We start from the raw sequence: 16,973 nt of genomic DNA, 5'->3' as shown, positions 1-16,973 counted from the left end.
CACTGTCAGAGGGTCAGTGCTGAGGGAGCGCTGCTCTGTCGGAGGGTCAATACTGAGGGAGCGCTGCACTGTCGGAGGGTCAGTGCTGAGGGAGCGCTGCACTGTCGGAGGGTCAGTACTGAGCGAGCGCTGCACTGTCGGAGGGTCAGTGCTGAGGGAGTGCTGCACTGTCAGAGGGTCAGTACTGAGGGAGTGCTGCACTGTCGGAGGGTCAGTACTGAGGGAGGGCTGCACTGTTGGAGGGTCAGTACTGAGGGAGTGCTGCACTGTCGGAGGGTCAGTACTGAGGGAGGGCTGCACTGTTGGAGGGTCAGTACTGAGGGAGGGCTGCACTGTCGGAGGGTCAGTACTGAGGGAGGGCTGCACTGTCGGAGGGTCAGTACTGAGGGAGGGCTGCACTGTCGGAGGGTCAGTACTGAGGGAGGGCTGCACTGTCGGAGGGTCAGTACTGAGGGAGTGCTGCCGTGTTGCGGGGGCCGGAATGAGGGAGTGCTGCAGTGTCGGCGGTCCCGTTTTTCACGATGGGGCGTTAAACCGCGAACTGTCTGCTCTCAGGTGATTTATAACATCCCATGGGTACCATTGAAAGAAGAACGGGGCACCTCCCAGCTCTCCTGAGTGTCCTGACTAGTATCTTATCCCCTGATTGACATACTGGATACTTTTAACAATATGTAAATTCAAGTGGTTAAATTCAAGATTGAAGGGGAAATAGTATAACGCCGTCGCCACCCAGCCCCCATGGGTCCAGTCCCTTGCCTGGAGGTCAGTTTGCAACTGTTTTTGAGCCTAACCTCGCCCAGGCCAGCAGACTTGTGATCTAGGGAGACCCGGTGCTATCCCAGGCCATTAATTGTCGTCACCAGTCACCCACAAGATCTCTTGGTAGAATGTGGCTGCGTAGCCTGCGCTGGTGCTCTTGTGTGTACTATTGATCACAATTTATGTGCATTCATTACATGAGGTTTAGACCAAGATAAGAAAGACTGCTATTGATTTAGCTCCTTATAAGGCATCAGTGTGTCTCAGAAACAGTTTTGGAGTTCAGCCGCTGTTGCAATATCGGAAATGTGACAGCCATTTTCCGCAGAGTGAGATTCCACAAACAGAAAAGTGGTAATGATCAGCTCACCTGTTAGTGATGCTGAGTATGGCAGCATTATTCAGCTAGGGTAACACCCCCCCTGCTCGTCTTCAAGTACCAGAGTTGGGATCTTTCACACCCACCTGAGCGGGGAGACCCTGGTTTAACATCTCCGAAAGATCGATCCTCTGACAGTGCAGCGCTCCCGCAGTACTGATCCTCCGACAGTGCAGCATTCCCTCAGTACTGACCCTCCGACAGTGCAGCATTCCCTCAGTACTGACCCTCCGACAGTGCAGCATTCCCTCAGTACTGACCCTCCGACAGTGCAGCACTCCCTCAGTACTGACCCTCCGACAGAGCAGCGCTCCCTCAGTACTGATCCTCCGACAGTGCAGCGCTCCCTCAGTACTGACCCTCCGACAGTGCAGCACTCCCTCAGTACTGACCCTCCGACAGTACAGCACTCCCTCAGTACTGTCCCTCCGACAGTGCAGCACTCCCTCAGTACTGACCCTCCGACAGTGCAGCACTCCCTCAACACTGACCCTCTGACAGCGCAGCGCTCCCTCAGTACTGACCCTTCGACAGTGCAGCACTCCCTCAGCACTGACCCTTCGACAGTGCAGCACTCCCTCAGCACTGATCCTTGGACAGTGCAGCACTCCCTCAGCACTGACCCTCCGACAGTGCAGCGCTCCCTCAGTACTGACCGTCTGACAGTGCAGCGCTCCCTCAGTACTGACCCTCTGACAGTGCAACGCTCCCTCAGTACTGACCCTCTGACAGTGCAGCACTCCCTCAGTACTGACCCTCCGACAGTGCAGCACCTCCTCAGCCCTTGACCCTGGGAGAGCCGGCCTTAATTTTATACTCGAGTCTCTGCAGTGGGGACCTCTGAACCCATGGTCTGCTGACTCAGAAACAAGAGATTCTACCCACTGAGCCACCACTGACGCCCTAGCAGGTTTGCTTTAGTGTGTTTGCCTGCTTCTCTATCTTGCACAATCAGCTGGCCCATTTATCATTACCCTGATACCTTAGGTAGCTGTGAAGTGCTAGGATGTGGGCTAGATCGAGTGACGAGCTCAAAGAGGGGAACACTTTGAGCAAGACCGCACAGCTCATTTGCAACAAAAAACAAATGTGCTGCAAACTTTTATTTCAAAACTGAGAACCTCAAGGGCGCGGGACACTGAGAGTTGAAATGCTGAAATCACGCCTGGAGGTGTCCCGATAGAGTAAATCAGGAGAGACTGTTTCCCAGTGGCAGGAGGGTCGGTAACCAGAGGGGACACAGATTGAAGAGAATTGGTAAAAGAACCAGAGAGGGGCGGAGATGAGGAGAATATTCATTTTAACGCAGCGAGTTGTTGTGATCTGGAAGGCGCTGCCTGAAAGGGCGGCGGAAGCAGATTCAATAGGAACTTTCCAGAAGGGGAATTGGATAAATACTTGAAGGGGAAACGTTTGCAGGGATACGGGGAACGAGCAGGGCGGGAGTGGGACCGATTGGATGGATAGCTCTTTCTGAGAACAGCAGGACAAGTTTCCTACCTTACAACAGTGACCACTCTCCAGAAATACTTCACTGATGTCCCAAAGCCTTTGACAACCGGAGGTTGTGAAAGGCCCGGAAGAAACTTGCAAGTTGCAACTTCAAATGACACAATGAACCATCTGGGAGAAGGAGCAGGAAGTTGCGAGGTTTACCCCCCTACCACCACCTCCTGCCCCTCATCCTGCACTGAGAGTGACACCCTCATATACCCTCTTTCCCCCAGAGCTTCCTGACCCCTCCTGGGGCCAATGCCTGCCTCTAGTGCTTCCCCGGGGCTATTCCACCATGGAGGCACTACCGCCCACCTGGTTCCCGACTTCACCTGCCATCCACACGCCCAGTCCCCGACACCCTTGACCAAAGCACCACAGAATCTTTGTGCCATCCCTTCCAGTGTGCCCCACTACCACACTGGGCATGCCATGACCCAGTAACCCGCCGGGGAGCACTCACCTGACCACTGCTGATGTTTACCCAGCTATCGTGTGCTAAAGTGAGCAGCATTCCCCCAAACTGCAGCCCCCACCCACCCACCAGCACCCCTAGTGTTTCTCACACCTTCGCTGATGTCGGTCAAAGTATCCTCATTATGAAAATGCCCCGGAATAAGTAACAATGGTATAGTAATTATTTTGCAGCTTCTGTTTCTCAGCAGCAACTTCCTACATTTATGTAGCACCTGCAGTGTAACCAACCACCCCTAGGTCCTTCCGGGGCGTTGTCAGACAGAACTTGACACTGACGCACAGATTGGGGCAGGTGACCCAGAGCTCGGTCTCAAAGGAGCAGAGGGAGGCGGGGAGGTTTGGGGAGGGAATTCCAGAGCTCAGGGGCCCCTCCCAGGCAGCTGAAGGCACGATCTCCAATGGCGGAGCGATTAAAATCGGATGGGGGCTCGGGAAGCCGGAATTGGAGGGGGCGCGGAGATCTTGGGGAGGGTGGTAGGGCTGGAGGGGGTTACAGAGATAGGGGAGGGGAGGCGACCTTGGATTTGAAAACAAGGGTGTGCATCTGAGGGTCGAGGTGTTGCCGGACTGGGAGCTGTGTTCGGTGATCACAGCGGGTGATAGATGAAGGGTTTTGGTGTGAGCTGGGATGCAGGCAGCAGAGTTGTTTTCCCTCGAGAGAGAAAGGGGGTCCCGATGGTCAGGTGGCAGTCCTGCTGGGAGTGTTGCTCTCCGTTTGTATTCACTCCTCACAGACCACCCTCTACTACTGCACGCCTCCACTGCAGCCAGAACCGCGGAACCCCCACCGCAGACCTGTCACCCCGCCGGTTTCAGAGCCTTCAGGTTGTTTTTAGACTGACACTTCTTCCCTCTGGCCCCACACCAGCTGCCGGAGTCTGCGAGCACCCTCCCACCTCGACTTCCAGCGGAGACGGCCGAGATTAACCAGGGCGACCTGACAGACGCTCTCATCGACACCGAGCGGAACCGTAGGGACTCGACTGACGCATCAGGTGATTGTAGCAAAGGCTGAAAACAGGGCAATGTGCGAGGGAGGATGGGAGTTGGGGAGAGCGGGCCGGGGGGGCGGGGTGGGGGTGGGTGGGGTGGGGGCGGGGTGGGGGGTCGTGTGAATGAGGAGCCAGGGATGTGAGGGGACAGGTAAGCGAGCTGGTTTGTGTGCGAGTGTGCACGTGTGAGCAAGCCAGTGTGGGACCAAGTCAATGTCTGTGCGAATGAGCCAGTTTGAGTGCATAGGTGAGTGAGCCACTGTGTGTGCACGAGGCAGTGTGTGAGTGTGTACGAGCAAGCCAGTGTGTGTATGTGTGTGAACGAGGCACTGTGAGAGTAAGCCAGTGTGATGGAGCCAGTCTGTGAACGAGGCAGTGTAAGTGCGAGCACTTATGAACGAGCCACTTTGTGTATGAGCACGCATGAGTGAGCCAGTTTGTATATGAGCACGTGTGAGTGAGCCAGTTTGTATATGAGCACGCGTGAGTGAGCCAGTTTGTATATGAGCACGAGTGAGTGAGCCAGTTTGTGTATGAGCACGCGTGAGTGAGCCAGTTTGTGTATGAGCACGCGTGAGTGAGCCAGTTTGTATATGAGCACGCGTGAATGAGCCAGTTTGTATATGAGCACGAGTGAGTGAGCCAGTTTGTGTATGAGCACGCGTGAGTGAGCCAGTTTGTGTATGAGCACGTGTGAGTGAGCCAGTTTGTATATGAGCACGCGTGAATGAGCCAGTTTGTATATGAGCACAAGTGAGTGAGCCAGTTTGTATATGAGCACGTGTGAGTGAGCCAGTTTGTATATGAGCACGCGTGAATGAGCCAGTTTGTATATGAGCACGAGTGAGTGAGCCAGTTTGTGTATGAGCACGCGTGAGTGAGCCAGTTTGTGTATGAGCACGCGTGAGTGAGCCAGTTTGTGTATGAGCACGCGTGAGTGAGCCAGTTTGTGTATGAGCAGGCGTGAGTGAGCCAGTTTGTGTATGAGCACGCGTGAGAGAGCCAGTTTGTGTATGAGCACGCGTGAGTGAGCCAGTTTGTGTATGAGCACGCGTGAGTGAGCCAGTTTGTGTATGAGCACGAGTGAGTGAGCCAGTTTGTGTATGAGCACGCGTGAGTGAGCCAGTTTGTGTATGAGCACGCGTGAGTGAGCCAGTTTGTGTATGAGCATGCGTGAGTGAGCCAGTTTGTGTATGAGCACGAGTGAGTGAGCCAGTTTGTGTATGAGCACGAGTGAGTGAGCCAGTTTGTGTATGAGCACGAGTGAGTGAGCCAGTTTGTGTATGAGCACGAGTGAGTGAGCCAGTTTGTGTATGAGCACAAGTGAGCCAGTTTGTGTAAGGGCACATGTGTGTGAGCCAGTTTGTATATGGTTAACTCTTTCAAAGAACCTACGCGGAATTTGCTGCTCTTGCTTTATTATTTGCCTTTTTTCCCTCCGTTCCTCTGCCAACTCTGTCCTCTTGCCCAAAGCAGGGATGCCCTTGTTCCGACAGGACTCCCCTGTGTCTGTCTACCTTTTCCCGGGTGAGAATAACCAGGAGAAGCCTCCCTCCAAACCCCCCTCAACCCTCGACAGGCTGGATGTGTATCCCTCCGAGGGCAGCGAGGCAGAGAGCGACTCCACTGACAATGACGACTTCTGTATCCTGGATGCTCCGGGCATGGGAATTCCGGTAAGCCCGCCAGCGCTATCCATGGGAGAGCCCACTCAGCGTGGACTGGGGACAGACCTGAGACCGTCCAGTGCAACACTGCATCATACATTTACCAACTAAACTGATAGAAAGCCTTTGCACTTAAAGAAGGGGTTCAACATGGGTAGACATGGAGAAGACGTTTCCACTCGCGGGCGAGACCAGAACTCGGAGCCATCGCTATAAGGCAGTCACTGATAAATCCCAATCGGGAACTCAGGAGAAACCTCCCATATGGAACTCACTCCCACAGGAAGTGGTTGAGGTGAATAGTGTAGGGGGAAAGTGGATAAACACATGAGGCAGGAGCAGCCGCAAAGCTGACTGCAGCCCACGATCGGGCCCCCACCTCGATTTCATGCTGGCTGGCCAATTGAGAGGTGGGAGGAGGGCGAGTGCGGACGCTTGTGCATGAGGGTGGGCGTGCGCACTGAAAGCTCCCTGAAGGCACAGGGCTGCCTCGGGGAGCTGAAGATTTTTACAAACATAAATAAAGAATTGAAAAAAATGTTAAGAACGTGTCCCCCCTCACGTGACTCTCTCTCTCTCTCTCTCACACGAGCAGGGACGTGTTAAAAATGCGACTCACGCCATCTTTTGCTTTATTTTGAATTCCCGTTGGGAACCTCACCCCGTGGATGAGGCTCCATAAAACACCCAAAGGTGGCCTGGCCGATTCGCCAGTCGGCGGGCAGCGAAAAAGTTGCATTTAACGGGCCTTAATAGGCCTGTTAATGGTCGGCGGGCGCGCTGCCGATTCCCGTGTGCGTCCCGCCGACTGGAATGTCGCTCGGGTGCGCGATGGCGTCGGGGGCGCTCGCCCGACGTCCATCGCGCGTCGTTTTACGCTCGAGCGGGTTTGGGCACCCGCCCGCTCGCTCGCTCAGCAAAAAATCCTGCCCACGAGGGAGAAAGGAACAATAGGTTATGGTGATATGGGGTGAGGTGAAGAGGGGCTGGGAGGAAGCTCGTATGGACCGTAAGCACCAGCACGGAGCAGATGGGCCGAATGGCCTGTTTCTGTGCCGCAGCCTCGATGTGTTCGGGAGGCTACGGAGGTAAACTTGTTCGATCGTCACAGGCAGTGCGCAGTGGACCCAGACCATCTGTTTTTAGTGATGTCGATTGAGGGATGAGATATTGGCTTCAGGACACCAGGGGGAACGCCCCCCTGCTCTCCTCCCAATAGTGACCGTTGGATCTTTTACATCCACCTCAGCCGCTATCAAATTGATGTTTATGGGAGCTTGCTGTGCACAGGTTGGCTAGTGCGTTTCCAACATTACACTTTGAACAACACTTTGTTGGCTGTAAAGCACTTGGGAAGATGTCCCGAGGTTGTGAAAGGCACTATAGAAACGCAAGAAATTTTTGTCCTGACTATTGAGTTTCCAATCTTAGAAACTCTGCTGTGTGCAGCCTGTGGTGATTAAATTAACCTAACCTCCCAAACCCACCCCGCCCCGAACCCTGAATGCACCGAGGCTACAGCACAGAAACAGGCCATTCGGCCCAGCTGCTCCGTGCTGGTGCTCCTGCTCCACACGAGCCTCCTCCCAAACCCCTCTTCACCTCCCACCCCCCACCCCCGCCATCAACACATCCTCCTATTCCTCTCTCCCTCATGCGTTTATCCAGCTTCCCCCTCAAAATGCATCAGCGCTATTCACCTCAACCCCGCCCCTGCGGGAGCGAGTCCCACATTCTCCCCGCTCTCCGGGCGCAGAAGTTTCTGTTGAATTCCCGATTGGATTTTAGTTAGCGACTGTTTACCGTGAGGCCTCGGGGTTGGCGAACGGCGCTTCGGGAACGCGGGTGTTTCCTTTTTTTCCTGCCCCTCTCTTTGTTACCGTTGCGCCGAGAGCGCAGGTATCACCGTTAACCCTTGGAGGAGGGGGCAGCCTAAAAGCGCACGACAAGAGCCTGCAAGACTGCTGGGGGCGGGCAGGCTGTGTGGGGAGCGAAGGAGGAAAGAGGGGGAGGAGCCCTGACCTTAAAATGGTGACCGGGTGAACGAAGAAAGAGCGAGGGAGGGTAAGAAAGAACAAAGAGGCCACAGAGGGATCAATGGTGAACGTTTTCTGGCGTGGGAGGAGCTAGTTAGGTGTAGACTTGAGTGTCGGACGGACAGAATATCGTTGCCTTGCCGTGCGGAGACCTGGTATTTTCCAGTTCGTTTCAGAGAGAAGTTGTTCATTTATTTCTTTTTGCCCCCCTCCCACACCCCCGCCCCCCCCCCCCAGCCCAAAGACGGCGAGCCGGTGGTCTCCAAGCTGACGGACGACTGCATCTCCATCAAGGACGGCTACTTCTCCAGGCCCATCGGGAGCACGGACCTGCTGAAGGCCCCGGCCAGGTTCCCGGTCCCCGACACGCGTATCATGCTGCGGGAGATCTCCGTGGTCTGGCACCTGTACGGAGGGAAGGACTTTGGCCCCGTTCGCCCGTCGTCCGTGCACGCGCACGCTCCGAGGTAGGTTTGAGACCGGGATGGAAAGCGGAGTCGGATCCGGAATGCGTTCGGCCTGCGGTGGCCGGAGCTTTTTTGGCTTCGTCGCGTTGAGTTCCCTTCCCCCTTGCCGCTAACCCAGCAACTTTCACCGGCGGCACGGCTCCAGTGTACAGAACGTACAGCGCAGAAACCTCCTCTTTGACTCATCCCAGTCAGGGAGGGGTGGGGAGTCAAGGCTGCTAAGTGGAGCTAAGATACAGATCAGCCATGACCTGATTGAATGACAGGAAACAGAACAGGTTTAAGGGGCTGAATGACCTCCAAACACACAGACAGCCTCTTTGAAATATCCTTGTGTAGGAACAGGAGGAGGCCATTCAGCCCCTTTGAAATATCCTTGTGTAGGAACAGGAGGAGGCCATTCAGCCCTTTGAAATATCCTGTGTAGGGACAGGAGGTGGCCATTCAGCCCTTTGAAATATCCTGTGTAGGGACAGGAGGAGGCCATTCAGCCCCTTTGAAATATCCTTGTGTAGGAACAGGAGGAGGCCATTCAGCCCTTTGAAATATCCTTGTGTAGGAACAGGAGGAGGCCATTAAGCCCCTTTGATATTTCCTTGTGTAGGAAAGGGAGGAGGCCATTCAGCCCTTTGAAATATCCTTGTGTAGGAACAGGAGGAGGCCATTCAGCCCCTTTGAAATATCCTTGTGTAGGAACAGGAGGAGGCCATTCAGCCCTTTGAAATATCCTGTGTAGGGACAGGAGGTGGCCATTCGGCCCTTTGAAATATCCTTGTGTAGGAAAGGGAGGAGGCCATTCAGCCCCTTTGATGTATCCTTGTGTAGGAAAGGGAGGAGGCCATTCAGCCCCTTTGATGTATCCTTGTGTAGGAAAGGGAGGAGGCCATTCAGCCCCTTTGAAATATCCTTGTGTAGGGACAGGAGGAGGCCATTCAGCCCCTTTGAAATATACTTGTGTAGGAAAAGGAGGAGGCCATTCAGCCCCTTTGATGTATTCTTGTGTAGGAAAGGGAGGAGGCCATTAAGCCCCTTTGAAATCTCCTTGTGTAGGAACAGGAGGTGGCCATTCAGCCCCTTTGAAATCTCCTTGTGTAGGAACAGGAGGAGGCCATTCAGCCTCTAGGAATGTTAAATTGGAATGGGTGCCAAGTGCAGAAGCGTTTGCTGTAACCTTTGTGTTTCCTGACTGGTTTGCTGCAGGATGAAGCCGGTGGTGGTCAGCGCCAGGAGCTCACCCTCCCGCTCCGCCTTCCCCAACCGGCCGCAGAACACGTGGAGGACGCAGGGCGGCTGCGGCAGGAACCACGAGATCCTCATGGAGATACAGCTCACCAAGGTAGGAGTTAACTAACTCAACAACTGCACAGGAGGAGGGGGCAGTCCCTCATCCGCTGACTCTCTGCACCCACCAGATTCCCCCTCCAGATTTCCTCACTGCTGAATCCACCCCCTTGTAACCAAGTGACCACTCTTCATCCTCCCGCCTCGGTAGGCAGTCGGTTATTTAACTAGGCGGGGTGGGGGGTTATATCACTAACTCTCTGCCATCCACACCCGCTTTACAGCAGGGCTCACAGGATGGCTGTTTTTATTGCTGTGAACCCTGGCTGATTTCCTTCACCGCCCCCTCTCCTCCAAACCCTGCTCACCCCTCCCACCCCAACGTGGAAGCACCGACTGCAGAACTCAGACTCGCTGAGATCCGCCAGGATCAGGGCTCCATCTTGATGCGCTCCCTGGTTTTTATGACCTTGTAGGTCCCAACTGTGGGTCAGCGGTGTCTCCTTTGAGTCAGAAAGTTCCGGGTTGTAGCCCCGCTTCGAAGATTTGAGACCACAATCTAGGCTGAAGCTCCATTGCAGTACCGAGGGAGTGCGACACTGTCGGAGGATCGGTACTGAGGGAGTGTGACACTGTCGGAGGGTCAGTACTGAGGGAGTGCTGCACTGTCGGAGGGTCAGTACTGAGGGAGTGCTGCACTGTCAGAGGGTCGGTACTGAGGGAGTGCTGCACTGTCGGAGGGTCAGTACTGAGGGAGTGCTGCACTGTCGGAGGGTCAGTACTGAGGGAGTGCTGCACTGTCGGAGGGTCAGTACTGAGGGAGTGCTGCACTGCCGGAGGGTCAGTACTGAGGGAGCGCTGCACTGCTGGAGGGTCAGTACTGAGGGAGTGCTGCACTGCCGGAGGGTCAGTACTGAGGGAGAGCTGCACTGCTGGAGGGTCAGTACTGAGGGAGTGCTGCACTGCCGGAGGGTCAGTACTGAGGGAGAGCTGCACTGCTGGAGGGTCAGTACTGAGGGAGAGCTGCACTGCTGGAGGGTCAGTACTGAGGGAGTGCTGCACTGCCGGAGGGTCAGTACTGAGGGAGAGCTGCACTGCTGGAGGGTCAGTACTGAGGGAGTGCTGCACTGCCGGAGGGTCAGTACTGAGGGAGCGCTGCACTGTCGGAGGGTCAGTACTGAGGGAGTGCTGCACTGTCGGAGGGTCAGTACTGAGGGAGTGCAGCACTGTCGGAGGGTCAGTACTGAGGGAGTGCAGCACTGTCGGAGGGTCAGTACTGAGGGAGTGCAGCACTGTCGGAGGGTCAGTACTGAGGGAGTGCTGCACTGTTGGAGGGTCAGTACTGAGGGCGTGCTGCATTGTCAGAAGTGCCATCTTGCAGATACGATGTTAAACCAAGGCCCCATCTGCCCTTTCAGGCAGACCTGAAGCTGCCATGAGCACTATTTCCATGAAGAGCAGACCGGTGGAAGAGTTCTCCCCACTGCCCTGGGCCCAATGTTTATCCCTCAATCGATATCACTAAAAAAATTGAGATTATCACATTGCTGCTCGTGGGAGCTTGTTGTGCGCAAATTATAATGGATTTTTAAAAAATTAATTTATGGGATGTGGGCTTCACTGGCTGGGCCAGCATTTATTGCCCATCCCTAGATGCCCTTGAGAAAGTGGGGGTGAGCCACCTTCTTGAGCCGCTGCAGTCCCTGTGTTGTAGGTACACCCACAGTGCTGTTAGGGAGTGAGTTCCAGGATTTTGACCCAGCGACAGTGAAGGAACGGCCGATATATTTCCAAATCAGGATGGTGAGTGACTGGGAGGGGCACGTCCAGGTGGTGGTGTTCCCATGTGTCTGCTGCCCTTGTCCTTCTAGATGGTAGAGGTCGTGGGTTTGGAAGGTGCTTTCTAAGGAGCCTTGGTGAATTCCTACAGTGCATCTTGTAGATGATACACACACTGCTGCTACTGTGCGTCGGGGGTGGAGGGAGTGAATGTTGGTGGATGTAGTGCCAATCAAGCGGCTGCTTTGTCCTGGATGGTGTCGAGCTTCTTGAGTGTTGTGGGAGCTGCGCTTATACAGGCAAGTGGGGAGTACTCCATCACACTCCTGACTTGTGCCTTGTGGACAGGCTTTGGGGACTCGGGAGGTGAGTTACTCATTGCACGATTCCCAGCCCCTGCTCTTTGGCCACAGTATTTTTTATGGCTAGTCCAGTTTAGCTTCTGGACAATGGTAACTCCCCAGGATATTGATAGTGGCGGATTCAGCGATGTTAATGCCATTGAGTGTCAAGGCGCGATGGTTAGATTCTCCCTTGTTGGAGATGGTCATTGCCTGACACTTGTGTGGTGTGAATGTAACTTGCCACTTGTCAGCCCAAGCTTGGATATTGTCCAGGTCTTGCTGCATTTAGACATGGGCTGCTTCAGTATCTGAGGAGTCGTGAATGGTGCTGAACATTGTGCAAACATCAGCGAACATCCCCACTCCTGACCTTATAATGGAAGGCAGGTCATTGATGAAGCTGAAGATGGTTGGGCCGAGGACACTACCCTGAGGAACTCCTGCAGTGATGTCCTGGAGCTGAGATGATTGACCTCCAACAACCACAACCATCTTCCTTTGTGCTGGGTATGACTCCAACCAGTGGAGAGTTTTCCCCCTGATTCCCATTGACTCCAGTTTTGCTAGGGCTCCTTGATGCCACACTCCGTCAAATGCTTCCTTGATGTCAAGGAGAGTCACTCTCACCTCAGGAGTTCAGCTCTATTGTCCATATTTGAACCAAGGCTGTAATGAGGTCAGGAACCCAAACTGGGCGTCAGTGAACAAGTTATTGCTAAGCAAGTGCCGCTTGATAGCAGTGTCGATGACCCTTTCCATTACTTTACTGATGATTGAGAGTAGACTGATGGGGCGGTAATTGGCCAGGTTGGATTTGTGCTGCTTTTTGTGTACAGGACGTACCTGGGCAATTTAGGAATGACTAGGAGGAGTGGGGAAGGGAGGGAACGGTGTGTGCAGGTTTCTGATTGTCAATTCCTTCTCTGTGATTGCTACTTAAGGTGAGCTTCCAGCATGAGACATATCCTTCTTCCGCCATCGCGCTCGAGAAAGGTCCACCTGAACCGCCGGCTCCTGAGCCGGAGGAGCAGCCGATCGCACGGCAAGTCTTCATTGTCCAGGAGCTGGAGATCCGAGACCGGTTAGCCGCCTCCCAAATCAACAAGTTTCTTTATCTCTACACCAGTGAGAAGATGCCCAGGCGGGCCCACTCTAACATGGTACGTACAACAGCCGCCTGCATTTATCTAGCACCTTTGACTCTGTAATGCCCTGAGCCGTTTCACAGGAACGGTATTGGACAAAAACGTGAGCCCGAGCCACTTGAGATATTTGGACCAAGAGGTCGGGTTTAAGGAGCATCTTAAAGGAAGGGAGTGAGGCGGAGAGGTTCAAGAAGGGAATTTTTTTTCTTTATTCTTTCATGGGCTGTGAGCCCTTCCCTAATTGCCCTTAAACTGAGTGGCTTGCTAGGCCATTTCAGGGCCAACCACATCGCTGTGGGCCTGGAGTCATGTGTAGGCCCAGACCGGGTAAGGACGGCAGATTTCCTTCCTTAAAGGGACATTAGTGAACCAGATGGGGTTTTTACGACAATCAATGATAGTTTCAAGGTCACCATTGCTGAGGCTAGCTTTATAATTACAGATTTATTACTGGAATTTAAATTCTACGAGCTACCGTGGTGGGATTTGAATCCATGTTCCCAGAGGTTTAGCCTGTGGATTACTAGCCCAGTGACATTACCACTCCACCACCATCCCCCCACAGTTCTAGAGCTTTGGGCTGCCAGTGGGTGGGGTAAAAGAAATGGGGAATACTCACGAGGCCAGAATTGTCCTACTAAACAGTAAACAGGTTAGACTTTCCGCCTGTAAACCACGGAGCTGGGTCAGCCAGTGTTTTCCTTTAGCCCCCCACCCCCCCGACAGCCTCCGGTTCGGGCAGCACTGGCTCTTGGTGGAGTGCAGCTCCTTGTTGCTACCCCGCCTCCGTAGGTTAAATGTTTGTCCGTGGGGGTGCAGTGGTGGCGGGAGTGCGCTGATCGCAACCAACACCAATGCAATACACACACATACTTATATACACACACACACACACATACTTACACACACACTTACACACACACACACATACACACACACACACACACACACTTACATACACACACACATACTTACATACACACATACACACATTCTTACATACACACACACACACATACTTACATACACACACACATACTTACACACACACACACTTACATACACACACACATACTTATATACACATACTTATACACACACACACACATACACACACATACTTACATACACACACACACATACATACACACACACTTACATACATATACATACTTAGATACACGCACACACATACTTATATATACACATACTTACATACACATACTTACATACACAAACACACACACATACACACACACATACTTACATACACACACATACTTACATACACACACATACTTACATACACACACATACTTATATGCATACACACACACTTACATACGCACACATACATACACACACACGTACTTACATACACACACATACTTACGTACACACACATACTTACATACATACACACATACATACACACACATACTTACATACACACACATACTTACATACACACACATACTTACATACATACACACATACATACACACACATACATACACACACATACATACACATACTTACATACATACACACATACATACACACACATACATACACACACATACATACACACATACATACACACACATACACACACATACTTACATACACACATACATACACACACATACTTACATACACACACATACTTACATACATACACACATACATACACACACATACATACACATACTTACATACATACACACATACATACACACACATACACACACATACTTACATACACACATACATACACACATACATACATACACACACATACATACACACACATACATACATACACACATACATACACACACATACTTACATACATATACATACTTACATATGCACACATACTTACATACACACACACATCCATACACACATACTTATATACCCACACACACACACGCACACACAGACATACACATATACACACACACACATACACACACACACACACTTGGAGTGATTGGGATCAGGAAACTTGGCTGAGGCCTGTCATTGGAGGGGACACAGTTTAAAAATAAGGGGCCTCCCATTGAAGTTGGAGAGGAGAATTTTTTTTTTTCCCTGGGGGTCATGAACCTTTGGAACTCCGGTCCTCAGAGAACGATGGAGGCAGGGCCATTGACTGGTTTTAAGGCTGGGGGTAGATGAGATTGTTAAGGGAGTCAAAGGTTATCGGGGGGGTAGGCGGAAATGTGGAGTTAAGACCACAAGCAGATTAGCCATGATCTTACTGAATGGTGGAGCAGGCTCAAGGGGCCAATTGGCAGCCTCCTCCTAATTCATACGTTCAGAGGCCCCAGGGCAAGGTTGGCACAGACCATGATCCTGGTATTTCCTTGGTCTGTGGAGGTTGAATTATCTCAAATGTCCTTTAAGGAGGGTGTATACTTGTATTGGAGGCAGTTTCAGAGCAGGTTCACTCGGCTGATTCCCAGAACAAAGGGGTTTGTCTTATGAGGAAAGGCTGAGCGGGTTGGGCCTATAATCACTGGAGTTTAGATGAGTGAGGGGTGATCTTATTGAAAAATTGTCACAACCAGGTAAAGGCATCTCCTAACAGTGGTCCATGAGCTACAAATTTGTATGAGGTGTATGTAGCCCCCTTTTAATTCATGAGTGGTTGAATTTAAAAATAACCCAGCAGATGAGCTTTAGTCTCAAACAAGATAAAGGTTAGCTTATTACAAAAGCTTCTGCTGAAAATTAGTTGAGTAAACACAGCTACCGAGGTTAAACCGCTGATAAAGATAAAAACATACTTAAAGGTGAGATTTCAAATCGCTCTCTGTGAGATAGCGCTGCTGGTGCGTCGCTGGATCTCCTTCTTTCCAAAGTGAAGGGGGTGAAACTTGAGGTTCGGTTCAGCAGCTGCGATGGCTTTCGTAGTTGAAGAATTGGAGTTTACCTTTGTAGGCGGACTCCGTAAGTAGAACAGCTTTGGGGAGCAAGCGACGGTCCTTTTCCTTTTACTGGCGCTGCCAGCACGAATCCAGACTGCCCCTGGATTCCTCTTTTAGCAGACCAGTGATGTTTTCTGGACAAGCTCCCAGTGACAGGGAACCCCAGCCCTCGCACGTGAGTTAGCTGAGAGCTGTCGGCTGGTATGGTCTCAATGGCTTCTTACGGCCTCCTTTATACAATCCAAAACACAAAAGTGGCTACTCCACCAAACTGTCGAATCATGCTTCCATATTAGGTATTGGGTTCGCCCTGGTCTGGGGGCATAGTCCCACCCGTTTGTCTTTTTATCCGAGCTAACTAACCTTTTACAGAAAATGCTGGAAAAACTCAGCAGGTCTGACAGCATTTGTGGAGAGAGAAACAGAGTTAACGTTTCGAGTCCGTATGACCCTTAGTTCTGAAGAATGGCCATACGGACTCGAAACGTTAACTCTGTTTCTCTCTCCACAAATGCTGTCAGACCTGCTGAGCTTTTCCAGCATTTTCTGTTTTTGTTTCGGGTTTCCAGTATCTGCGGCATTTTGCTTTTGTAATTAACCTTTTGAATGTTTCAGCCATTAACTTGAATGGTTCCCATTCTCCCAGGCTTGGTTGGGGGGTGGGGGGGGATAGGAAAGAGGTATAACACACCTCCAGGCAAGCCATTGTCTTAAATGAGTTCCTGTTTACCCTTGTGGAAATGCGCATTGAATCCCTAATGTTTTCACACATCTGGATTTGTGTGCCTGTAATCCACTTGGAGCCTTCTAGATGTTTGAGCACATTGCAGTCGAAAAGGGCAGGTAACTTTTGGCAGCCATACTTAAGGTGTCCATTTGAAAAGGAAGATTAGCTTGTTTTTTATTTACAAAATCTATAATATCACAACTACACGTTTGAGACACACAAGATTCTGATGGGGGCCTTGATAGTGACGAGGCTGAGCGGATGCTTCCCCCCCCACCCCCTTTGGGTGGAGGGAGATCCAGAACGAGGGGGCACAGTTTCAAAATAAGGGGCCTCCCACTTAAGACGGAGATGAGGAGAAATTCCTCTCCTGAGAGGGTGAGTGTTTGGAATTCTCTTCCGCAGAGCGCAGTGGAGGCTGGGTCATCGAATATACTCAGGGCTGAGTTCGACTGACTTTTGATCGACAAGGGAGTCAGAGGCCGAG

At 52.0% G+C, this 16,973-nt stretch overlaps 1 protein-coding gene across 1 annotated transcript in view; it reads left to right on the top strand.

Annotated features, from left to right (window-relative positions):
- The window catches only part of atg2a (autophagy related 2A), a 118,965-nt gene that overhangs the window by 85,703 nt on the left and 16,289 nt on the right, over positions 1-16,973 (top strand). Inside the window, exons 29-33 of the mRNA XM_078532993.1 lie at positions 3,981-4,107; positions 5,581-5,780; positions 8,045-8,274; positions 9,475-9,610; positions 12,620-12,838. Coding sequence (XP_078389119.1) covers positions 3,981-4,107; positions 5,581-5,780; positions 8,045-8,274; positions 9,475-9,610; positions 12,620-12,838 — 912 coding nt within the window. The remainder of the gene's footprint in view (positions 1-3,980; positions 4,108-5,580; positions 5,781-8,044; positions 8,275-9,474; positions 9,611-12,619; positions 12,839-16,973) is intronic.

Source organism: Cetorhinus maximus, chromosome 31, assembly GCF_964194155.1.
Source record: "Cetorhinus maximus chromosome 31, sCetMax3.hap1.1, whole genome shotgun sequence".
NCBI lineage: Eukaryota > Metazoa > Chordata > Chondrichthyes > Lamniformes > Cetorhinidae > Cetorhinus > Cetorhinus maximus.
This window is presented reverse-complemented; position numbering and strand designations above follow the sequence as displayed.